The 25,334-nt window shown below is 41.8% G+C and overlaps 1 protein-coding gene across 1 annotated transcript in view; it reads left to right on the top strand.

Moving 5' to 3' along the window:
• The window catches only part of LOC128850277 (E3 ubiquitin-protein ligase UHRF2-like), a 95,654-nt gene that overhangs the window by 41,668 nt on the left and 28,652 nt on the right, over positions 1-25,334 (top strand). The window contains exons 4-6 of the mRNA XM_054053293.1: positions 5,297-5,515; positions 17,926-18,035; positions 21,534-21,720. Coding sequence (XP_053909268.1) covers positions 5,297-5,515; positions 17,926-18,035; positions 21,534-21,720 — 516 coding nt within the window. The remainder of the gene's footprint in view (positions 1-5,296; positions 5,516-17,925; positions 18,036-21,533; positions 21,721-25,334) is intronic.

The following is a 25,334-nucleotide window of genomic DNA, read 5'->3' as shown; positions in this document are numbered from 1 at the left end:
GTAAAGCCTTTGACACTGTTTCTCACAGTCTCCCACTTGATAAACTGGCTACCACTGGCCTGGATAGACACACCCTCTGCTGGGTTAAAAACTGGCTGGATGGCTGGGCCTAAAGAGTGGTAGTAAATGGAGTTCAGTCCAGCTGGAGGACAGTCACAAGTAGTGTCCCCCAGGGCTCAGTGCTGGGTCCAGTTCTGTTCAATAACTTTATCAATGACCTGGATGAGGGGATAGAATGCATGTTTAGCTGGAAGGAAGCGTCAATCTGCTGGAGGACGGGGAGGCTCTACAGACAGATTTGAACAGGCTGGATCAATGGGCTGTGACCAATGGGATGAGGTTTAACAAGGCCAAGTGCAGAGTCCTGCACTCAGGACACAAAAACCCTGTGCAGTTCTAGAGGCTTGGGGAAGAATGGCTTGAAAGCTGCCTAGCAGAGAAAGACCTGGTATGTTGGTCAATAGACAACTGAACATGAGCCAGCAGTGTGCCCAGGTGGCCAAGAAAAGCAATAGCATCTTGGCCTGTATCAAAAACAGCGTGACCAGTAGGACCAGTGAAGTGATCGTGCCTCTGTACTCAGCACTGGTGTGGCTGCACCTCAAATACTGTGTTCAGTTTTAGGCTCCTGAGAAAGCCTTAGGCTCCAAGAAAGATATTGCGGTCCTGGGACATGTCCAACAAAGCTGTTGAAGGGGCTGGAGAACAAGTCTTACAAGGAGCAGCTGAGGGAACTGAGGTTGTTTAGCCTGGAGAAGAAAAGGCTGAGGGGAGACCTTATCACTGTCTACAACTACCTGAAAGGGGATTGTAGAGAGATGGGTGTTGGTCTCTTCTCCCAAGTGGTAGGCGGTAGGATGAGAGGGAATGGCCTCAAGCTGTGCCAGGGGAGGTTCAAATTGGACATTAGGAAAAATTTCTTCACAGAAAGGATTATCAAGCCCTGGCACAGGCTGCCCAGGGAGGTGGTTGAGTCTCCATTCCTGGAGGCATTTAAGATATGGGTAAACGAAGTACTTACGGATATGGTTTAGTAGTGGACAGGTATGGTTGGACTTGATGATCTCAAAGGTCTTTTCCAACCTACTGATTTTATGTTTCTATGATTCTATGATATTGTTGGTATTAGTAAGACTTGGTGGAATGAGTTCCATGACTGGAGTGCTGGGATGGAGGGCTATTCAGGCGGGATAACAGGGCAGGTGAGGTGGAGGAATTGCACTGTATGTGAGGGAGAGGCTTGACTGTATAGCCCATTACAGTTAGGGGTGATGTGATTGAGAACCTATGAGTGAGCATTAGGGGGAAGGAAAACAAAGGAGATGTTGTAGTGGGTGTCTACTGCCGATCGCCCAGACAGGATGACACCACCGATGAGTTATTCTATAGGCAATTAGGAGAAATCTCTGGATCGGTAGCCCTTGTACTTATGGGAGACTTTGACTTCCCAGACATCAACTGGAAATACCATACTGCTGAGACGAGCAAGTCTGGGAAATTCCTGAAGTTTGTGGGAGATGATAACTTCTTGTCATGAGTACTCTGTGAGCCAACTAGGAAAGATGCCCTCCTGGATTTGTTTGTGAACAGAGAAGGATTCGTGGGAGATGTGGTGGTAGGTGACTGTCTTGGCCGCAGGAATAACAAAATGTTTGAGATTAAAATCTTCACTGTAATGAGAAAAGAGGACAGCAAAGTTGCTACCTTGGATTTCAAGAGAACAAACTTTAATCTATTCAGAGAGCTATTTAGCAGTGCCCTCTGGGAATCTGCCTTTGAGGACTTAGGAGTCCACGAGTGCTGGTCAGTCTTTAAGAACCACCTGTTAGTAGCACTGGAGCAGGCAGTTCCAGTGTGTTGTAAGTCAAGCAAATGGGGTGGAAGACCAACTTAGCTGAATAGGGGACTCCTCTTGGAACTCAGGCGGAAAAAGAAATCATAGCATCTCTGGAAGCAAGGTCAGGCTTCACAAGAAGATTACAGAGCTGTGGTTCGTATGTACAGGGAGAAGACATGAAAGGCTGAAGCTCAGCTAAAGCTACTAGAGTTGAAACTGGCCAGGGTTGTGTCAGACAACAAGAAAGGCTTTTTAACGTACCATAATAGCAAGAGGAGGTCTAAGGAAAACATTAGACCAATACTTGTTGAAGAATGTCACCTGACTAATAGGGATGAAGAAAAAGCAGAGGCATTTAATAATGCTGATAGACCTTGGGCTGCCCGGTCCCCTGAGTCGGAGGACCACGACTGTGGGAACAGTGACTTTCCATTTGTGGACACTGCAATTGTAAGGGGCCAGCTGTATCAGCTAAATGTTTGTAAGTCTGTGGAGCCTGATGGGATGGATCCCAGAGTACTGAAGGAGCTAGCAGATGTTACGGCGGGACCCCTCTCGATCATCTACCAAAGATATTGGGAGTCTGGGGAGGTCTCCGTTGACTTGAAGCTAGCCAATGGTATTCCAATCCACAAGGGCATGAGGGAAGATCCAGGAAACTACAGCTCTCTTAGTCTAACCTCAATACCTGGAAAAATTGCAGAGAAGATCACACTGAGTGGTACTGAAAGGCATTTAAAGAACAATGCAATCATCAGGCATAGTCAACGTGGGTTCACAAAGGGAAAGTCTTGTTTAACTAATTTGATATCTTTCTATGATAAGGTCACCTGCCTAGTAGATGAAGGGAAGGTAGTGAATGTAGTTTTTCTGGATTTTAGTAAGGCTTTTGATGCTGTCCCTCAACAGCATCCTTCTGGACAAGTTTTCCAACTGTGCGATGAGCAGGTACACAATGTGCTGGGTGAAGAACTGAATGGCAGGGCTCAAAGGATTGTAGTGAATGAGGCTACATCTGGCTGGTGACTACTCACCAGTGGTGTTGCTCAGGGCTCAATTCTATGGTCAGTACTGTTTAATATTTTTATCAATGATCTGGATGCAGGAGTTTAAAACACCATTAGCAGATTTGCTGATGACACTAACCCGGGAGTTGCTGTTGATTCTCTCATGAGACAAGAGGCCTTGCAGAGGAATCTAGATAGATTGGAGCATTGAGCAATCATCAGTGGCACGAAATTCAACAAGAAGAGATGCCAGATTCTCCACCTAGGACGGAGTAATGCTGAGCACAAGTATAAATTGGGAGAGGAGTGGCTGGAGAGCAGCCCTGCAGAAAGGGATCTGGAGGTGCTGGATGACAGCAGGCTCAGTATGAGCCAGCAGTGTGCCCTGGCAGCCAAGAGGGCAAACCACATCCTGGGGTGCATCAAACACAGCATAACCTAACAGCTAGTCAAAAGAGACGATTACCCCTCTGTATTCAGCATTGGTGCAGCCTTGCCTTGAGTACTGTGTGATTTAAGAAGGATATGAAGACACTTGAATGCATACAGATGAGGGCAGCAAAGCTGGTGAAAAGGTTGCAAAGCATGTCCTATGAGGAGTGGCTGAGGACTCTGGGTTTGTCTAGTTTGGAGAGAAGGACGCTGAGGGGCAACCTCATTGCTCTCTACAGCTTCCTGAGGAGGGGAAGGGGAGAGGGAGGTGCTGAGCTGTCCAGTGACAGAACACATGGGAATGGTTCAAAGCTGCACCAGGGACTGGACATGAGGAAGCATTTCTTTACCAAGAGGGTGATCAGATATTGGAACAGGCTTCCTAGAGAGGGAGTTGATTCCTCATGCCTGTCACTGTTTCAGAGGCATTTGGAAAATACCCTTAATAACATGCTCTGACTTTTGGTCAGTCTCTTCCAACTGAAATATTTTTCCTTTCCTTTCCTTTCCTTTCCTTTCCTTTCCTTTCCTTTCCTTTCCTTTCCTTTCCTTTCCTTTCCTTTCCTTTCCTTTCCTTTCCTTTCCTTTCCTTTCCTTTCCTTTCCTTTCCTTTCCTTTCCTTTCCTTTCCTTTCCTTTCCTTTCCTTTCCTTTCCTTTCCTTTCCTTTCCTTTCCTTTCCTTTCCTTTCCTTTCCTTTCCTTTCCTTTCCTTTCCTTTCCTCTCCTTTCCTCTCCTCTCCTCTCCTCTCCTCTCCTCTCCTCTCCTCTCCTCTCCTTTCCTCTCCTTTCCTCTCCTCTCCTCTCCTCTCCTCTCCTCTCCTCTCCTCTCCTCTCCTCTCCTCTCCTCTCCTCTCCTCTCCTCTCCTCTCCTCTCCCTAAACTGTTTTAGTTTAAGAGGTTGTATTTCTGTCTTTTTTTAGCAATTCATCTTCCTTTTCCTGCAATTATTTCAGTGTCCACCTTGCACAGTTTTTCCAGCACACAGGGAGGCTGTGCAAACTCTACAGTCACTACAAAATGGCTTTAAACTGAGAATTTAAGACTATGTTGTTAAACAGAGTTGTCATCTCCACAACCTTAAGCACCTCTTTTTTTTTTTTCCTCTTTAGTTGTAGTACAGTCCCACATAATAGTCCTATTTTATTTTTTTTAAATTAATGCCTCTCAGTTTGAAAAGGGAATAGAGGTCATTAGAAATTATTCATAATATAGTTGAGATTGAAGGGAGGAATAATCAAGTTTCTAGTTTAAAAGAAACTAACTGCTAAAGCACCCAAAATCTCATAAATGTCTTTTAGTACACTAACTTTTTTCTTTCTGCCTATTCTTTATTTATTATAATTTGACAACTCTTACTGTATCTCTTTAAGAGAAATCCTGAAGTAATGCTTCTCTGATTTAACATAATAGAGTTTTGATTTTATAACTAAAGAGAGAAAATACTTTAAAACTCTTAGCTGTCATGTCTATTAGGAAGTTTTGGAAGTAGTCCTGATTTCGGTTATGGGTTTCTGCAGTTAGCCATATTTTTAACTGTTGTTTGGTAAATGGAATGTGGACTTATGCAATCTATGTTGTTATTGAAAATGATGGAAATGTTACAAATGTATGAAAGCCAAGTTAAACTATAATTGAGCAGTTACGAAGATTCGAGTTTTAGTCTTTGTTGCTTTTTCACTGTTGGCTTAATTGGATCCTTTGACTTTACTGAGAACAAATTTAATCTGTGTCTATGTAGAAACTTGAAGTTAAAAAAAGAAATCATCAAATGCCTATGGATTTTTTTTTCTTTGGACTGCTGGATGCTTTTTCCACTATGAGATTAGTCAAGTCACTAGTCTGCATTTAGACTAATATAAAATTTAGAAAAAACATACTAGATCAAACTTTTAAACAGTGTTAAGCATCAATACTTACATAAGTTATGTTGAAAATTGTGCTTCTGAAAAATGTTATCTTTAACTTACTATTTACTACTTTAGGAGTACTAATTGCCACATCTGTTCGGTTTTGCCTCAAGGTATCCAGAGAATGGCATTGTAGAAATGGACACCAAAAATCTTCGACCACGAGCAAGAACCATTCTGAAGTGGAGTGAACTAAAAGTGGGTGATGTGGTGATGGTTAACTACAATGTTGAGGCTCCAGAAGAAAGAGGATTCTGGTTTGATGCAGAAATTACCTCTCTAAGAGAAATTTCAAGGACTAACAAAGAGGTTCATGCTAAAATTATGCTGGGGTAAGATTTCTTTGGCTAATATGGAAAGTCTATTTACATTCTTAAACAAGTAAACAAAACCTAAAGCTTTTAGGTACTCGCCTGATCAGGCTGTCCTCTTTTATTGCTGAGCTATGGAAGCACTATCTGGACTTGTTAACCAATCATCACATCCCATATCTGCTTCCCCCTCTATGTCGGTTCCATCCTTGGTGTGCATGGGACCCAAAAATGCCATATAAGGCAATGATAGCCCTTGCTTATGCAACTCAGTGGGGGAAAGGTGGTCAACTTGTTATGGTGACATAAGGCCAAGACTGATGTCAACGCCTCCCACCTACCCAAGGGTGTCAGGTGTGGAGAGGAGTTTGGTCATGGAGTGATGAAGGATTCGAGTCAAAGCAGTCAATAAGGTGGTGCATGGAGACATCATCAGAATAACGCGAACCAGAAGGCAAGTACAAATATATAATATGATGACTAGAACAAGTAAGAAACCACTCAAAATAAGTATGAAAACTAGGGGAATGAAGTGTGACATCCCCATAGCTGTGGCAGACCACCCTAGAAGGGACTCCCACCAACTGTATTTGACTATTCTTTGAACACATTCCAGGATTTCTTTGGTCTCTGTGATGGAACAGTGGAAAGTTTGTCATGCCTGCTCATTTGCATATTTCAAGAGTCGATGTAAGTCTTCATGTGGCAAAACCCATTCAGTCAGAGATAAATTCATACCAATAGGGGTAGAGGTGATGTGGTGGTAGAGGGTATAGTTAGTGACAGTACATGATAAGTGATAATTGGGGCAGTATAGTTAAAATGGCATCCACATAGGGTTGTAAAATAACAGGTACATAGATTAACTAACATAAAGTATGGTTATATGTAGAGTAAATATACACAGAAGGACATGAAGTTCGTAAAAATTCACAGCTGTTCCAGATATAGACACGTATCATCTCAGTTCACTGGGGTCTACTGAGAAATGACAGAATCTGCTATGAGCATTAAATAATTTCTTTCACATATGAACTTCAGATCTGGCTCAAGGATGCAAGCTTCAACATCTACCAATTGTCATCCTGCCAGTCCTTGCCAGCTCCATTGTCGATGATCCACAAGATAGATCACAGATCTGGCAATATTAAAATAGCAGATTCCATGAGCCAGATTTTCCCATTTGTACTGAAAATCTAGTAAGCCAAGAGTCATGGGGAACTGGGATTTCTTCTTCAGATTAGTAGAATGTCAAAGAAGGCAACCTAAGAAAAGAACAAAATGCATCCTGTCTAAGCTACAAGCAAAGCAGGAGGTAGTTATTTGAGTTCCTCCTTTCAGAATTCCTTCATACAAATTTGGTCTTAGTACCCCTGTAATTAGAGCTGTGGTGACTGTGTTGGTAAGGGGAATATGGGCTCGCACTATAGTCCCTACAAGGTCTTGTGAGGAGAGGCTTCTGTAATAGGTGAGTTGGAGGGATCATTGGTAGCTACAGGATAGGGAAAGGAGAGAGGTGAGAATAAAATGGTTGGGGCCTCAAGGTTACACTCTGTCAATGATAGCGGAGATACCAAGAACTCAATGCTGAACAGTAATGGATTGTGAACGTCCTTCGGGAAAGGAACCGGTGGGGGAAAAACCCAGCTTGGTTGAGTAAGGAGATCTTGAGAGACATCAAAAAGAGAAGGAATGTCTATGAGCTTTGGAAGAAGGGATGGGCGTCTTGGGTGGACTACAGGGAGGAAGTGAGATCGTGCAGGGAAAAAATCAGGACGGCTAAGGCCCAACTAGAAATCAAATTGGCTAAGTCTGTGAAAGATAATAAAAAATCTTTCTACAAATACATTAACAAGAAAAGAAGGACTAGGGAGAATATTCAGTCCCTATTGGATGCAGAAGGAACAACAGTGACAAGGGATGAGGACAAGGCTGAGGTACTTAATGCCTTCTTTGCCTCAGTCTTTAATAGTAAGGGAAGTTGTTCCCTCTGTGTACAAACCCAGGAGTTAGAGGAGCAGAATGAGGCTCCCATGATCCAAGAGGAGGAGGTTAGAGACTTGCTTGCACAGCTAAACATCCACAAGTCTATGGGGCTGGATGGGATCCACCCAAGAGTATTAAAGGAGCTGGCGGATATACTTTCCAAACCCCTTTCCATCATCTTCCAGCATTCCTGGCTGACTGGGGAAGTTCCACTGGACTGGAGGCTGGCTGATGTTGTGCCCATCTACAAGAAGGGTTGCAGGGAGGATCCAGGGAACTACAGGCCTGTCAGTCTGACCTCAGTGCTGGGGAATGTCATGGAACAGGTGATCTTGAGTGCTATCATGAAGCACATGCAAGAGAACCGGGTGATCAGGCCCAGTCAACATGGGTTCATGAAAGGCAAGTCTTGCCAAACTAATCTGATCGCCTTCTATGACAAAGTGACTCAACTACTGAATGAGGGAAAGGCTGTGGATGTAGTGTTCTTGGACTTCAGTAGAGCCTTTGATGCAGTTTCTCACAGTATTCTGCTTCAGAAACTGTCAGCCTCTGGCCTGGACAGGCGCACCCTCTCCTGGGTTGAAAACTGGTTGGATGGCTGAGCCCAGAGAGTGGTGCTAAATGGAGTTAACTCCAGCTGGGGGCCAGTTACAAGTGGGGTTCCCCAGGGCTCGGTACTGGATCCAGCCCTGTTCAATGTCTTTATCAATGACCTGGATGAAGGCATTGAGTGCACCCTTAGCAAGTTTGCAGATGACACTAAGCTAGGTGGAAGCATGGATATGCTGGAGGGTAGGGAGGCTCTGCAGAGGGATCTGAACAGGCTGGACCGCTGGGCTGAGACCAATGGCATGAGGTTTAACAAGGCCAAATGCTGGGTCCTGCACTTGGGCCACAACAACCCTATGCAGTGCTACAGACTAGGAGAAGTCTGGCTAGAAAGCTGCCTGGAGGAGAAGGACCTGGGCATGTTGATTGACAGCCGACTGAACATGAGCCAGCAGTGTGCCCAGGTGGCCAAGAAGGCCAATGGCATCTTGACTTGTATCAGAAACAACGTGACCAGCAGGTCCAGGGAGGTTACAGTGTCTGTACTCGGCACTGGTGAGACCGCACCTTGAGTACTGTGTTCAGTTCTGGACCCCTCACCACAAGAAGGATGTTGAGGCTCTGGAGCGTGTCCAGAGAAAAGCAACAAAGCTGGTGAGGGGGCTGGAGAACAAGTCTTCTGAGGAGCGGCTGAGAGAGCTGGGGTTGTTTAGCCTGGAGAAGAGGAGGCTGAGGGGAGACCTTATTGCTCTCTACAACTACCTGAAAGGAGGTTGTGGAGAGGAGGGAGCTGGCCTCTTCTCCCAAGTGACAGGGGACAGGACAAGGGGGAATGGCCTCAAGCTCTGCCAGGGGAGGTTCAGGTTGGACATCAGGAAGAAATTTTTCACGGAAAGGCTCATTGGGCACTGGAACAGTCTGCCCAGGGAGGTGGTTGAGTCACCTTCCCTGGAGGTGTTTAAGGGATGGGTGGATGAGGTGCTGAGGGGCATGGTTTAGGGAGTGTTCGGAATAGTTGGACTCGATGACCCAGTGGTTCCCTTCCAACCTGGTGATTCTATGATTCTATGGTTACAAAGGACATTGTGAAGAGTAAGATGTAAAACCTTAAGCTTAAGGGTGCGATCCCCAAGGAATTTGTAAATATCAGAAAGGGTAAGGCAAAAGGCAAGGGAAAAGAAAAGAAAAGAAAAGAAAAGAAAAGAAAAGAAAAGAAAAGAAAAGAAAAGAAAAGAAAAGAAAAGAAAAGAAAAGAAAAGAAAAGAAAAGAAAAGAAAAGAAAAGAAAAGAAAAGAAAAGAAAAGAAAAGAGGTGCTTAAGGTTGTAGAGATGACAACTCTGTTTAACAACATAGTCTTAAATTCTCAGTTTAAAGCCATTTTGCAGTGACTGTAGAGTTTGCACAGCCTCCCTGTGTGCTGGAAAAACTGTGCAAGGTGGACACTGAAATAATTGCAGGAAAAGGAAGATGAATTGCTAAAAAAAGACAGAAATACAACCTCTTAAACTAAAACAGTTTAGGGAGAGGAGAGGAGAGGAGAGGAGGGGAGGGGAGGGGAGGGGAGGGGAGGGGAGGGGAGGGGAGGGGGGGGAGGGGAGGGGAGGGGAGGGGAGGGGAGGGGAGGGGAGGGGAGGGGAGGGGAGGGGAGGGGAGGGGAGGGGAGGGGAGGGGAGGGGAGGGGAGAGGAGAGGAGAGGAGAGGAGAGGAGAGGAGAGGAGAGGAGAGGAGAGGAGAGGAGAGGAGAGGAGAGGAGAGGAGAGGAGAGGAGAGGAGAGGAGAGGAGAGGAGAGGAGAGGAGAGGAGAGGAGAGGAGAGGAGAGGAGAGGAGAGGAGAGGAGAGGAAAGGAGAGGAAAGGAAAGGAAAGGAAAGGAAAGGAAAGGAAAGGAAAGGAAAGGAAAGGAAAGGAAAGGAAAGGAAAGGAAAGGAAAGGAAAGGAAAGGAAAGGAAAGGAAAGGAAAGGAAAGGAAAGGAAAGGAAAGGAAAGGAAAGGAAAGGAAAGGAAAGGAAAGGAAAGGAAAGGGAAAGGAAAGGAAAAATATTTCAGTTGGAAGAGACTGACCAAAAGTCAGAGCATGTTATTAAGGGTATTTTCCAAATGCCTCTGAAACAGTGACAGGCATGAGGAATCAACTCCCTCTCTAGGAAGCCTGTTCCAATATCTGATCACCCTCTTGGTAAAGAAATGCTTCCTCATGTCCAGTCCCTGGTGCAGCTTTGAACCATTCCCATGTGTTCTGTCACTGGACAGCTCAGCACCTCCCTCTCTCCTTCCCCTCCTCAGGAAGCTGTAGAGAGCAATGAGGTTGCCCCTCAGCGTCCTTCTCTCCAAACTAGACAAACCCAGAGTCCTCAGCCACTCCTCATAGGACAAAGAAAGCTTTGATGCTATATAAGCACTACTGAGCAACAGCCAAAACTCTGGTGTTATCAATTCTTTTTTAGTCAGAAATCCAAAGCACAGCACCATGTGGGCTGCTATGAACGAAATTAACTCCATCCCAGGCAGTGCCAGTGCACTTGTTTAATTTTAGGAACTTGGGTATAGTCCTTCAGAAATTCAGCAGGTTTTTGCAAAAATCTACGTCAGCTCTAAATAGACTGTGACATTGCTTGTTTTCCCCATCTTAAAGAATGCAGACTTTACAGTTTCCTTCAAGAATTCACTGGTAGCCTTCTCTCTTGCTAGCTTTCTTTGTTCCTTTGACACAGAGTCCTTTGCTTAACATATCATATTCACAAAGGAAGTGAAGGCAGTTGGATTCACTCTGTTGTCTCCAACTCTGTAGAAGGATGGGGATGCATGTGTTACGAAGGGTGAAATTGTTGTTACAGTGTAACTTGAAGTGAACACTTCTTTTAGCTAAGAAAAAGTTTGCTTTAGTGGTGACACCTAAATTTCACCACCACAAACAATACTGTAAGTCTATAAATATTTTCCTTAAAATGATTTTAAACATTCTCATTTCAGAATGCTTTTTATTGTAAGAATGGAGAAATGATGAATTTTTATAAACATTTCTAATGTAGGACATGATTGGGAGAGAATGGCAGAATATTTTTATGATGAGCCTCAATTTAATACTTTGCTTACATACCAGAAACAGTTGCATTTTTAAAATGTGAAAGATGTTGAGGTGGTAGCTTTTGCAAGCTTATGCAAAACACCCTCAAATCTAAAACAAGACTTTGAATAGGAAGTTTGAATTATTAACAACAAACTTAGCAAGGGAGAAATATTTTTTAAAAGAAAAAACAGTCAAGAGATTTCAAGATCATAGGATAATTCAGGTTGGAAGGAGCCTCAAGAGATCTCTAGTCCATCTTCCTTCTTAAAGCAGGGTCAGCTATGATGTCAGACCAGGTTGCTCAGGGCTTTATTCAGTCTGGTCTTGAAAACCTCCAAGAATGGAGGCTGCACAGCCTCTCTGGATGCCTGCTCCACTGCTTGACTGTCCTTATGTGTTTTTTTCATAATATTTATTGTAATGCATTTAATGTGTATGACATTTGGTGAAATGCAGAAATAGACTTCACGACCTTCTGCAAAACAAAACTATCCAGAGATTGATTTATATGAACCTTGGGTATGAACCTCTGATTATTGATAATGTTTTTAAAACTGCTCTTTGGGGTGCCATTTTTGTGGCAAAGATTCTTTTGTCATCCCACCCCAAACAAAAATATGCTTTATATTGGCAAAACCAGTTAGATATTTCAGATGGAGTTTTATCTAATAAAAACTCTTTGTTTTAATTAGAAATTTTATGAGTTAATTTTTAATGTTTTTTTGAGCCTAAGTAACCTGATAGTTATGTTTAAATTTTGAAGATGGTAAGTAGGTATAACTCCCCATAGTATTCTTATTTCACTACCTTCTGGAAGAAATTTGAAAAAGCCACAACAGAGAAATATTGTATTCCAGGATGGCAGCAACTAAAACAATATGTGTTATCAACATTATTATCATATTAAATCCAAAACATAGCAGCTACTGGGAAGAAAAGTATCTCTATCCCAGCCAAAACCAGGACAGAGCATGGTGAATTTATTTGGCCAAATTAAGTCCATTTTCTAAGTAGAATCTTAAGAGGTGAGTTCAGTCAGTGAAAGGGACCCCAGCCATGGTGTCCATCTGGCGGGTGGCTGCATCCTCTGCACCTGCCAGAAGGGACACGTCAGCCTAGACTGAGCTCCCAGGAAAACATGCAGCTGTCCAGGTCTCTGGCTGCATTGAGTGCCACAAGCTTGCACTGGAAACAGGGGGCAGCAGGGTCAACAGCTGTGTGAGGTGTGAGCAGGTGGATGATCTCCTAAGCTCCGTAGCAGAGCTACAAGAGGAAGCAGACAGGCTAAGGAGCATCAGGGAGTCTGAGGTAGAGATAGTCTAGTGGAACCACACCCTGAGCTCCAGGATACAGGAGCAGAATCAGCCACCGGAAAAAAACCCTGACCACAGGGATCTGGTATCCTCCCTCCACCAGGATGTAGGCAGGAGCTTAAAGGGATATAGTGAGTGGAAGCAAGTCCATCAACAGGGCAGAAAACGAACCCCCTTCTTGCCCACGCTTCCCCAAGTGTCTCTGCACAGCAGATACGAGGCTCTAGATGTGGAAGATGGACCAGAGGAAAATGTGGGGGATGACTCATCTACATCAGAGCAAGGATTGAGACCGGAACAATACCCCCCCCCCCGATATTACTACAAATGCCACGAGGATGAAAAGGCAAGTCGTAGTTGTAGGAGACTCTGCTGAGGGGAACAGAGGGTCCAATATGTCGAGCAGACCCAACTCACATGGAAGTCTGCTGCCTCCCAGGTGCCCGGGTAAGGGATATTGCTAGGAAACTTCCCAATCTGGTAAGGCCCTCAGACTACTATCTGTTACTGCTGCAGTACGTAGCCCAAGGGTGATTAAAAGAGATTTTAGGGCCTTGGGATGGCTAGTGAGGGAATCTGGGGCCTGGGTGATTTTTTTCTTCCCTCCTTCCAGTTACGGGCCCAGTCTATTAATACATGGCTCTGTGGCCAGATGTAGGAAATCAGGCAGGGAAGGTAAGAGACCAGAGTGGATGAGTCGAGACCTGCTGTCAAACTGAAGAGCAAGGGGGAACTGCACAGGCAGTGCAAGCAGGGACAGGGAATCTGGGAAGAGGACAGGGACACTGCGTGGTTGTGTAGGGATGAGGTCAGCAAGGCCAAAGCACAACTGGAGCTGAACTTCGCAAGGGAAATAAAGACTAACAAGAAGGGCTTCTACAGGTAAGTCAATCAGAAAAGGAAGGTTAAAGAGAATATACCCCCACTGATGCATGAAAATGGTGACCTCATATCAACAGACGAGGAGAAGGCTGAGGTACTCAACAACTTCTTTGCCTCAGTCTTCACTGATAACTGCTCTCCTCACTCCTCCTGAGTCATGGGACAATGAGGGGATAAAACCTCTCCCACTGTAGAGGAGGATCAGATTTGTGACTACCTGAGGAACCTGAACATATATAAGTCTATAGGACCTGATGAAATGCATACCAGAGTCCTGAGGGATGTGGTGACCAAGACAGTCTCCATAATATTTGAAAATTCATGGCAACCAGGAGAAGCCCCTGGTGATCCACATGGTGGACAGGGAGGTGATTTGTGGCAGCCAGCATGGCTTCACCAGGGGCAAGTCCTGTATGACCAACCTAGTGGCTTTCTATGATGGGATAACCACAGCAGTGGACATGGGAAAATCAATGGATGTGATCTATCTGGACTTCTGTAAAGTCAACGGCTCGCTGTCCAGATGGAGATCGGTGACAAATGGTGTCCCTCAGGGGTCTGTACTGGGACCAGTGCTGTTTTAATATTTTCATCAGTGATATAGACAGCAAGATCGAGTGCACACTCAGCGAGTTTGCAGATGACACCAAGCTGAGTGATGCAGTTGCCACTGCATCTCTGGATGTCATCCAGAGAGACCTGGACAAGCTGGAGAAGTGGGCCTCTGAGAACCTCATGAGGTTCAACAAGGCCAAGTGCAAGGTCCTACACCTGGGTTGGGGCAATCCCCGATTTCAATACAGGATGGGGGATGATGTGATTGAGAGCAGCCCCGTGGGGAAGGACTTGAGGGTGCTGATTGATGAGAAGCTCAACATGAGCCGGCAATGTGCGCTCGCAGCCCTGAAGGCCAAGCGTAAACTGGGCTGCATCAAATGAAGCGTGGCCAGCAGGTCGAGGGAGGTTATTCTGCCCCTCTGTTCCTCTCTTGTGAGACCTTATCTGGAGTATTGTGTCCATTTCTGGAATCCTCAACATAAGAAGGATATGGAACTGTTGGAACAGGTCCAGAGGAGGGCTAGAAGGATGATTAGAGGGCTGAAGCACCTCCCATACGAGGACAGGCTGAGAGAGTTGGGGTTGTTCAACTTGGAGAAATGAAGGCTCCAAGGAGACCTTATAGTGACCTTCCAGTACCTGAATGGGGCCTTCAAGAAAGCTGGGGAGGGACTTTTTACAAAGGCATGTAGTGATAGGACTAGAGGCAATGGCTATAAATTGGAAGGGGGAAGATTTAGACTTAAACATAAGGAGGAACTTCTTCGTCATGAGAGTGGTGAGGCACTGGAACAGGTTGCCCAGGGAAGTTGTGGATCCCTGGAGGTGTTCAAGGCCAGGTTGGATGGGGCCTTGGACAACCTGATCTAGTGGGAGGTGTCCATGGCTATTGCAGGGTGGTTGGAACTGGATGATCTTTAAGGTCCCTTCCAATCCAAACCATTCTATGATTCTATTTCAATGAGTATTCTGCCCAAGTGTTCATGCTCCATTGGTATGTTAATTGTTTATACATGTGGTCAATCAAGACAGTATGCAGAAAGTGAAATTTTCTGAGCCCTGATGTTTCTTATGATTCATCCAGATTCTGAGTCACTTGAGTTACCCCAGTCATTCATATCAATTAATGGTAAAAGTGCAAGATAAACTTCCTGGAATTTATAAACCTGTGTAAAGAATATGCTTCAACAGGAATTACCTGATTTCAATTATTTGGGTTTGTAAAATCAGTCCTTTAGTGTTAGTATTAGTTATTAATTATTTTCAATAAAAATTGTAATTTATCTTGAGAGACTTATTTTTAGGTAATTAATTATTTGTTAAATGCTTAAGAAAAAACCTTGGCAGACAGTGAAGGGAGGCAGAACACTTGCAGTTGTTCCATTCACTGACTCTTTCTCTCTTCAATATTATGTTTAACAAGGCTTGAATATTTGATTCAAAACAATACAAATTTTTATTGATATTTATTGCTTTTGACAACATTGTCACTGAGTTGCTGGCACAGTGACAGGAAATAACAAGGGCAAGTATGCTTACTCTGTATATGGTGATGGTGTAGAGTCAATAAAACTTGTGTTAAGGAAAATATAGTTTTTACTGTATTTTTTTATGTGCATATCTTTTATGTGGTATTTCTTTACTAATTTCTCAGTCAATTCCTAGTGGAAAAGTCTTGAAAAAATTGTCATCATTACTTCGTTTTTTTGGAGACCAAGATAAATTAGAGAACATTATCAAAGAGTAGAGCAAGACTGAACAAAGACAAAAAAACCCCGTTGCAACAGTAGATCGAACCATATATCAATAATTCCTATTTGTTCTTCATCTGCACTCACTGCAATTAAAGGTTGACATTGTAGTGTTTCTAAAGCCTATCCAAACTGGAGTTAATGCAGCTTAAATACAAATATCAGCAAAGCTGTGATGCGGTAAGCACAGATCAAGTCTTCCCAAGACTGTAGGACTTTCATGACTGATCATTATTTTCAGTTCAGAGCAATCATTCCTGGTGATCCGATACCCCAGAGAACTTGCCAATTCAGTTTAGAGAATTTCTGAAATTCACATATTTTTTTCATTCTTTGGGAAGTATTTCTTTCACAATCAAAGCAATTATTCATAATTAGGATATTATTATTTTTCTCTCCGTATTTTCAAGGAAGCATAAATGCACCTGTTGATGGAGGGTCACTGTGAAACAAACCTCTCATATTTTTCCCAGACTTCTATAGCTGGCTGATAATGAGAGTCACAGTACCAAAAAAGTTAAAATGCTGTTTTGTCTTTTTCATTTGCTAGACTTCAGGGTTGATGAACTCTCACTTTTTCTTCATTCAGTTAATATTTTAAGGCATTTGAATATTTGAATTTAGCAAGGGCCTCTCTCAGTGCCATGATTTGTCTTATTTAACTCTTTAGATTAATGCAAGGTGCATTGAGTTTGCATGGCAAGGTTTGGCAGGGAGTGGAGTGGTGGCTACAGGGGTGACTTCTGTGAGAAGCTGCTATATTTAACCTAATGGATTTTGAGCCTTTCTGTCTTCCTCATTTAGACACAACGTCTGCTTGATGTAAGATGCTTTCTTGCTTCTTGTCATTTACATTTCCCTGCTGCTTAGCCTTGCTTGGATTCCTTTTACTCACTCTTGATATAGGTGGTGTACATTTATTCTCACTGTCCAGTATGTTGACCAAGTTGTCTTCACACTGCCTGTACAGATTTTACTCTTAATTATTTATTTTTTGAGGAAGCTTTTGTATTTCTATTTAATTTTCCTTTTTTAAATTGAACGTAATTTAGCTTTTCTTGATTTTGCAAATATACTGAATTTAAGCACATCATTACACAGCAACAGAAAAATGCAATGAACCAGGTCTTGCACAGTGGATCAAGTCACTCAGGACCAAGTCAAGAGTTCTTCAAGCTTTTGTGGATTCCCAGCTAGCTGCTCCAAGGAATCATCATTGACAGTGTCTAAAAATTTAATCTTGACATCGGGTCTCATACCTGATCTGGTACTGTTATTTTTCCTTTCTTCTCAGTATGTCTGATGGCCTTCAACATCTTGTAGTTGCTATTATCATATTGTTTCGGTGTACACTAATGCAGCCCTAATGCTATATTTTTTTCTATTTAGACTTGGAATTTCAGTCCCTATCTCTTACTGATGTTCATATATATTCATGTGATATCATTCCATATCCAAGATAATTTTTTTTTTTCATCTAACACCCTTGGTACTTGCTGCTTGAGCTTTGAAGACACGTTTTTTGTTGAGATGTGGAATGTTACTTCTGGTTCATTTCTCAAAATAGTTCTCATAACATAGTGGCATGTGGTCTAACAATTTGCTGAAATTTTCAGCTCTTTTAAAGTTCACTTGTCAAAAAAAAAAAAATCTGTCTATAGACTTCTTGCACACACATGTAGTTTATTTCCCTATAGGTAACAAAGCTTCTTAAATGGAATCCTTGATTGATGTGATTTAAAACTAGTCATCATTGTGCTTGTCCCCTGTCCCAAGGTCCTAGTTGAGATACAGTAGCTAAATTCAGCATCTAAGTAATCACAAAGAGCAAGGCTGGAAGGGACTGAATTAGTTCCTCTTAGACCATTCTTTAATATATGCTGTACCTGTTGTTATTTCAGAAAGGCATTTGTCTAACCTGTTACTAAAGACATCCTTTTCTTGCCCCCTCTTTCTTCTTTCTCTTCTCTCCTCCAGACAAAAATTCCATTTTACTGGCTACTAGGGATAGTCTCATTTGCAGCTGAAATGCCAGATTTATACTGAAACTGTCAATATGCTTTATTTCTCAACAAAATTTTAAGTTACTAGTTTAATACAGTATGCTTACTAATAGTCAACAATTTATTGAATTTGTGTCTATTTTGACTTTTCCATATAGATCTGTCTAAAGTTTAAGTTATATTTATATTTCTGGGTTTTCTCTTTGGCATTGATAAAACATATGCCAATTAACTATATTACTTTGCTTAGGGTTTGCCAATTATAGACGCTAAGACTGAGAAAGAGTTCAATGTACTTTATTATATTTTTATTTTACAGAGGCCCAGAAGATGCAATAAATGACTGCAGAATCCTTTTTACAGAGGAAATGTACAAGATTGAAAAGCCAGGAGCTTATCCACTGACATTTGGAGATGGAGATTTCAAAAGTATGCTTTTTTAATTGTATGAGTAAGACTGTTAGTTAAATATTTGAATGATATAAATATTGCAGTAGTTCCAGATAACCAGAAGATCAAGTTGTGAACTTCATAGGATGATTGAAGAAAATGCATATGGGGAAAAAAGAAGCTAATTTAAACTTTGACTCATACTACTCATTTGTCCATTATTATCAAAGGTATCTTGGTTCTCTAGCTCAGTGGATGCCAAAGTGGGGTGCACGCACCCCCAGGGGTGTGCAAGACAATCCATTGGGGTGCAGGAAGAAAATAATTTTGGTCCCATTAAAAAATAAAATATACTAGAATAAAGTTTAAAATAGTGTTTATTTCATCTTTATCTCATCCTTTTAATTTTTTTGTGTATATTTTGTAATGTACATAATATATTAGTAGAGTAGTACATGAATATAATTTCTAAATAAATAAACATATATTGAGTGTGCATGCTCAAAAATTTTTTACTGATGGAGTGTGCAAACAAAAAAATTTAGAGATCACTGCTCTAGCTTTCTGCTTCCCAAACTCTCAAATGATCATTCCACTTCCTCCTCGTCTTCTGATTCAAGGCTCATTTCTTTACTGAAATAAGAAAAATGTTCTTTCAGCCTCCTGGAAGTGCTCTGGTCATCACATTACTTAGTTGGTATTATTGTTATATCCTGTATTACATTATCGTGATTTAGTTTGTCAGATTCACTCCCGTATTCTTTCTTGATGGTTTTCACACAGAAATACTCGCTCCAGAATTGTTTTCCTTTAATGCTATAGTTCTTTGAGCTGTAGTCAAGTGCTCTAAATCTTCTCTTCCTTCTGAACTTATACTTGCTTCAGGCACTTTCTGTAATATTTGATTCTGCTATACATATTCAATTTATATATATACTTTCCTTTGCATCTAAAATAAGACTACTAAATGTTCTCTTTTTTTATTTAAAGGCATTTCTTACTTTAGCTGAGGAACCAGTATCTGTGCTGTTATTATATGAAGGATACATTGGTCCAAATTCCCAAATGAGCAGAGACAGAAGGATAGCATTAATTCCATTTCTGTAAAAAGAAACTGTATGAAAACTGTTGATCTGTCATCCTTGATAAATAATTCTTATCTACATCTGGATAATATTTTTTTAGTGGAATGGAGTTTTTCTGAGTTGTAATTTGCTCTTCATAGGTCTTAAGCTAACCATTTAGAATTTATTATTATCTACATTTAAGAAAATTCCTGTTGAAGAATGTGCCAAGATCTGATCTGCACATAGAGTGTACAGGTGGAGTACTGGTGGTGAGGAATCAGAGAAGCTGCTGATTGGTCATTTTCATTTTTGCTTGTACGCACGGCAGAAGAAATTCAATTAGTCCATGGTGTTAAATGCCTCATTATAAAAGCACCATTTTCAAATATGGACAGTGCTCATATATGTAAAGAATTGAGTCCTATTGATGTAGAAATGCATAAAAACAGTAATCTGGTCATTTTGCAACACTAATGTAGGCTGATTCAAGTGCTTAAGTTTCAGTAAACCAACATAATTAAATGTATTCTTTCATTTAGCTGTTTGAATTAAGAGGAAAAAAAATTATTACTAAGAATAAAAATTAAACTTGCTATTTTTTCAGATTTAAAAAAAATTATCTGGAATTGGATAATCTTCAGAATAAATTAGAATAAAACTGTATTATTCTTTATTTATCAACCCTGTGCTTTTTTTTTTTTTTTTCTTTTCAATTGCAACACTGTAAAGGACTGAAATTTCACAGTTCTGTCCAAGTCCTTCTACAGACAATCCTGCCAAGGCAACTTGCAGAACAATATCTTCTCATGACCCAGTCCATCAAAATGATTCTATTAATTCACATTAATGAAGTGTTAAGTCTTCATAAAATCAGAATGATGAAATTATAGAATCATCAGGTTGGAAAAGACCATTGAGATCATCAACTCCAACTGTACCTGTCCACTACTAAATCATATCCCCAAGCACCTCATCTACTCGCCTTTTAAACACCTCCAGGGATGGTGACTCAATCACCTCCCTGGGCAGCCTGTTCCAGGGCTTGATAACCCTTTCTGTGAAGAAATTTTTCCTAATGTCCAATCTAAACTTCCCCTGGTGCAGCTTGAGGCCATCCCCTCTCATCCTATCACCTATCACTTGAGAGAAGAGACCAACACCCACCTGTCTACAACCTCCTTTCAGGTAGTTGTACACAGTGATAAGGTCTCACCTCAGCCTTTTCTTCCCCAGGCTAAACAACCCCAGTCCCCTCAGCCGCTCCTTGTAAGACTTGTGCTCCAGCCCGTTCACCAGCTTTGTTGCTCTTCTCTGGACACGGTCTAGGACCTCAATGTCTTTCTTGTCGTGAGGGGCCCAAAACTGAACAAAACTTGTGGCCTCACAAGTGCAGAGTATAGGGGGAGAATTGCTTCCCTGGTCCTGTGGGCCACACTGTTTCTGATACAAGCCAAGATGTTATTTGCCTTCTTGGCCACCTGGGCACACTGCTGGCTCATGTTCAGTCGGCTGTTGACCAACACCCCCAGGTCTTTCTTCGCCAGGCAGCTTTCAAGCCATTCTTCCCCAAGCCTGTAGCGCTGCACAGGATTTTTGTGTCCCAAGTTTAGACTCTGCACTTGGCCTTGTTAAACCTCATCCCATTGGCCTCAGCCCACAGATCCAGCCTTTTCAGATCTGTCTGTAGAGCTTCCCTACCCTCCAGAAGATCAACACTTCCTCCCAGTTTAGTGTCATCCACAAACTTGCTAAAGGTACACTTGATCCCCTCATTCACGTCATTGATAAAGATGTTGAACAGGACTGGACCCAGCACTGAGCCCAGGCAACACCACTTGTGACTGGCCTCCAGCTGGATTTAACTCCATTTACCACCACTCTTTGGGCCCGGCCATCCAACCAGTTTTCAACCCAGCAGAGGGTGTGCCTGTCCAGGCCAGTGGCAGTTTCTCAAGTAGGAGACTGAGAGATACTGTGTCAAAGGCTTTACTATAGTCCAGGTACACCACATCCCCAGTCAGTTATTGTAATTGTTAGTCACTTATTATAATGGGCTCAGTGCAGTCAAGCTGCCTGTGAATTATGTTGCCACAGTTTGAGTGTGTAGAGCTGTTTTGTTTCCTTTTTACATCCCCCACGTCCCCATCCCCTGATGGCCAGGGTAGCAGAGCAACAGGATAGGTTGCAACCTAATATGGAAAATGACAATGACCTTTTCATAAATGTTAGGCTGAAGAACACAAGTTGATATTGACAGTAGCTGCTTAGTCATGTAGCAATGCATAAGTGTTACAGAGGTATAAAATGGGTGGCTTGGTCTTTTGAAACTTAGACTTAATTGTAATAGTAAAGCTACTACATCCATGGCATGTTCATGTGGGTACACATACATATTCTTCTGCTATTATGTTTTACTTATAAATCTGAAATATTTTTTTTAAGACCTGTGTCTTTTTTTCTTTTTTGATAGGAAAGAGTGGCCCTGAATGCAAGCACTGCAGAGCTGACCCAGATAAGGAATGTCGCTTTTGCTCCTGTTACTTGTGTGGTGGAAAACAGGATGCTCACATGCAACTGCTGTGTGATGAATGTAATATGGCTTATCATATATACTGCCTTAACCCTCCCTTAAGCAAGATACCAGAAGATGAGGATTGGTAAATATACAAGGATGATTTACTTATGTATATTTCCATTCTACACAAGGTACCTCTTTTTATTTGCAACTAGAGGAATTACTGAAGAGCTTTTATATTTCTGGTATATTTTTCATCCTTGCACTGCATGTAAACATTTTTACAATTTATGTTAAGATTATATTTATAAATATAATTCATAAACAATTGGTATTAAGCCTTATTGTTCATTACAGAATTTCAGAAATCAACTTATTCAGTTTATGACCTCTGTGACATTAACTGATGTTATTAGATGCAATTATCACCATCTACAGTGGTGCTTCCCCAACCGTTTGTTTGTTTTATTTGGTCTTCATTGTTGCTTCTCCTTTAATCCTTTTCTTTCCCCTCAATCTCAACCCTTGTTGCTGTTTCCTTGCCCTTCCCTTATCCTATAGCTGCCTGAGTGATTTTTTTCTGCTGTTAGAAAACCACTACCTTACTGCTCTCCATTTCCAGTAACTCTAGTACCACCAGCAAGAAAACCAAACGCGTAGGCCTTGGTGGACTCAGCTAACTCCATTCTGAGCTGACTCTGCATGGAGCCAGCATCAGCCATTGAAGTTTATCATCCTGAGCTCCATGTCACATCTGATCTGTATTAGTTATGTGCAGCTCATACCATTTAAACTTATAACCTGCTAGTAAACTATATTAAATGCTAGTCTTCTATAAGTGGCTTATAAATAGAACTTTAGAACTTTAGAATTAAGTTTTCCATTCTGAATGCATCAATAGATATGTATAGACATGTTTTAAAGAAAAACTTTGAATTGCACTTTGTGACAGATTTTAGTGGAACAACACACGTAAAATAAAATATTTTAAGTACTTTAGAAGTTTTAACATTCTATGAAAGTAAATAACTTAGTTTACTATATTATATCCGTTGCCTTATATTGAGTAAGTTTGTTTATAGTTCAGTTATATTTATATCTATGTGCAACTTCAATTATGACATTTGGTGAGGGTTTTTTCATTGTGTATATGTGCACACTGAGATGCTTCTGCTGATTTAGAAGGAAACAGACATTTCCTTTTGAATATCTTGAACTAAAAATAATTTTATTCATATTTGCTCTAGAGAAACTGCTGAATTTGAACACTATTTTCAATACATATTGCAAATACATATGAGTTGTTTGGACTAAATATAGCAATTATTGTCTGTGTGCTTTCCATTTCTTGTATATGCAAAATGATTGTGTATACAGGTATATATAGTCTTTATTCAGCAGTCTTTGTTGGGCAGCATGTGCTCAGCTATCCCCAGATTTTCCGGTTTTGTGCCCAGAAGTATAATCTGCACCAACCCTTCTTCCTACTAACTTCCGAGCGATTGCTTATGGAAGTGAGTGGAAGATCTTGGTGCTTCCTAATCATGTGTTGGAAAGTGTTCTCTCTTATAGTGCTTCAGAGCTGGTCACAGCCCTTAAACAGTGTTCTTTTGTGACTGTGCTTGATTTTCAGGTATAAGAATTGAGAAGTTTCTTGACTACAGTCATCCAGAATATTAAAGAAATATTTAAGATCTGTCCTCTGATCCATTCTTCTTCAGGTTCCCTTACTCCTAAAAGACTCTATACCAGTACTCCAGCAGTAAAAAGTAATTTTATGTTCCAATATCGATCACAACAAGGTTACAAAAAAGAAAATATACATGCTCCAAATTTATTTTTTTAAAAAAGAACAACCCTCAAAATGTGTTTGAATAGGAGAGAACATAGCCTGAATGTCAATGTTCAAGTGGAGTTTCCCTAGCAGAAACTTTCTTCTTTACCTTTAAATTGAACAGATATGATATGGAAAAGATTGTTTTAGTCCATGTTTTTCAGTTTTTTGACATGTAGAATACTTTTCCATTGTTTCTTGGTTTTGGTTTAATAAACTTCTTTAGGAGTACCAAGACCCCAAGTGTTAAACTGAAATGTGAATTGTGACTGTGTTCTGCAATAAGTATCTGTATGAATTCTAGGTTGCAATTAAAAATATAATTTGAGGTAGCTCCCATCTTCTTAGAGGGTTTAGAGAATGTACACAGGGAATTCTAGTGAAATATCTGTACACAGTGACTTGTTACCCTGTGGTAACTAATTCTTCTGTTTATACTCAAAGACAGAAAGTATACAGTAAAAGTAAGGCAGTAGTAGTAGTAGTAACATAAATAAATTGTTGTAATTATTATAGAATCATCAAATCATAGAATAGTTTGAGTTGGAAGGGACCTTAAAGATCATCCAGTTCCAACACCCCTGCCCTGGGCAGGGACACCTTCCACCAGACCAGGCTGCTCAAAGCCTCATCCAACCTGGCCTGGAACACCTCCAGGGAGGGGGCATCCACAACTTCTCTGGGCAACCTGTGCCGGTGCCTCACTATCCTCACAGTAAAAAATGTCTTCCTAATATCTAATCTAAATCTCCCCTCTTGCAGCTTAAAACCTTTACCCCTCATCCTATCACTACATGCCCTTGTAAAAAGTCCCTCTCCATCTTTCCTGTAGGCCCCCTTTAATTACTGGAAGGCTGCTATAAGATCTCCCCGGAGCCTTCTCTTCTCCAGGCTGAACAACCCCAATTCTCTCAGCCTGTCTTCATAGGAGAGGTGTTCCAGCCCTCTGATCATCTTCGTGGCCCTCCTCTGGACTCACTCCACCAGGTCCATGTCCTTCTTATCTTGGAGATGCCAGAGCTGGATGCGGTACTGCAGGTGGGGTCTCACAAGAGCGGAGTAGATGGGGAGAATCACCTCCCTCAACCTGTTGACCACACTGCACGTTTCTGGCTCATGTTCAGCTTCTCATCCACCAGCACCCCCAAGTCCTTTTCTTCAGGGTTACTCTCAATTCATTCTCTGCCCAGCCTGTATTTCTGCTTGAGATTGCCCCAATCCAGGTGCAGGACCTTGCACTTGGCCTTGTTGTACTTCATGATCAGACTTCTTCCGCTAGTGACTTTTGGACCAAACTCAGTCCATGGAAGTCAGAAGCAATGGCAGTTGCCTTCGCCTTGGCACTCCTGGAGTGGGAAAAAGTGCTATTAGAAGCAATAAAAGGATCTATGTGTTCCTTTCTTCCTTTTGCCTTAGCCACTGTTTCCTACAATATCCTATCCTATCCTATCCTATCCTATCCTATCCTATCCTATCCTATCCTATCCTATCCTATCCTATCCTATCCTATCCTTTTTCTACTGCAGTGGTTTTATGGTGGGTGGAATGAGACCCAGTGCCAAATGAGGCAAAGAAATATATAGGAATGGACTTTAAACTCTTCCCATTTGTTGAGTACTGAGTCACATTCCTGATGCCTTAGGCATGGTGTGGGAGGATAAGGATGCTTGTGTACATATATGCATGGGTTTTGGTACCCTAGGGCTGTTCCACATCCAGCTATCTGAAGCGAGTTTTTGGTGCAGAAAAGCAGATGATGACTGGGCAGGATGTGGAAATTAAACATGAGCATTAGTCAGCAGTATGCTCTAATCTCATTTCTCCTCTCCCCTATGTGATCTGAACAAGCAAGCAAAGGAAGAGAAAATGAGGAGGAAATACAGGAAATGTGGGGACTTCTCGGACATCACATGAGAAAAGAA

Source organism: Cuculus canorus, chromosome W, assembly GCF_017976375.1.
Source record: "Cuculus canorus isolate bCucCan1 chromosome W, bCucCan1.pri, whole genome shotgun sequence".
In the NCBI taxonomy this organism is placed as follows: Eukaryota; Metazoa; Chordata; class Aves; order Cuculiformes; family Cuculidae; genus Cuculus; species Cuculus canorus.
This window is presented reverse-complemented; position numbering and strand designations above follow the sequence as displayed.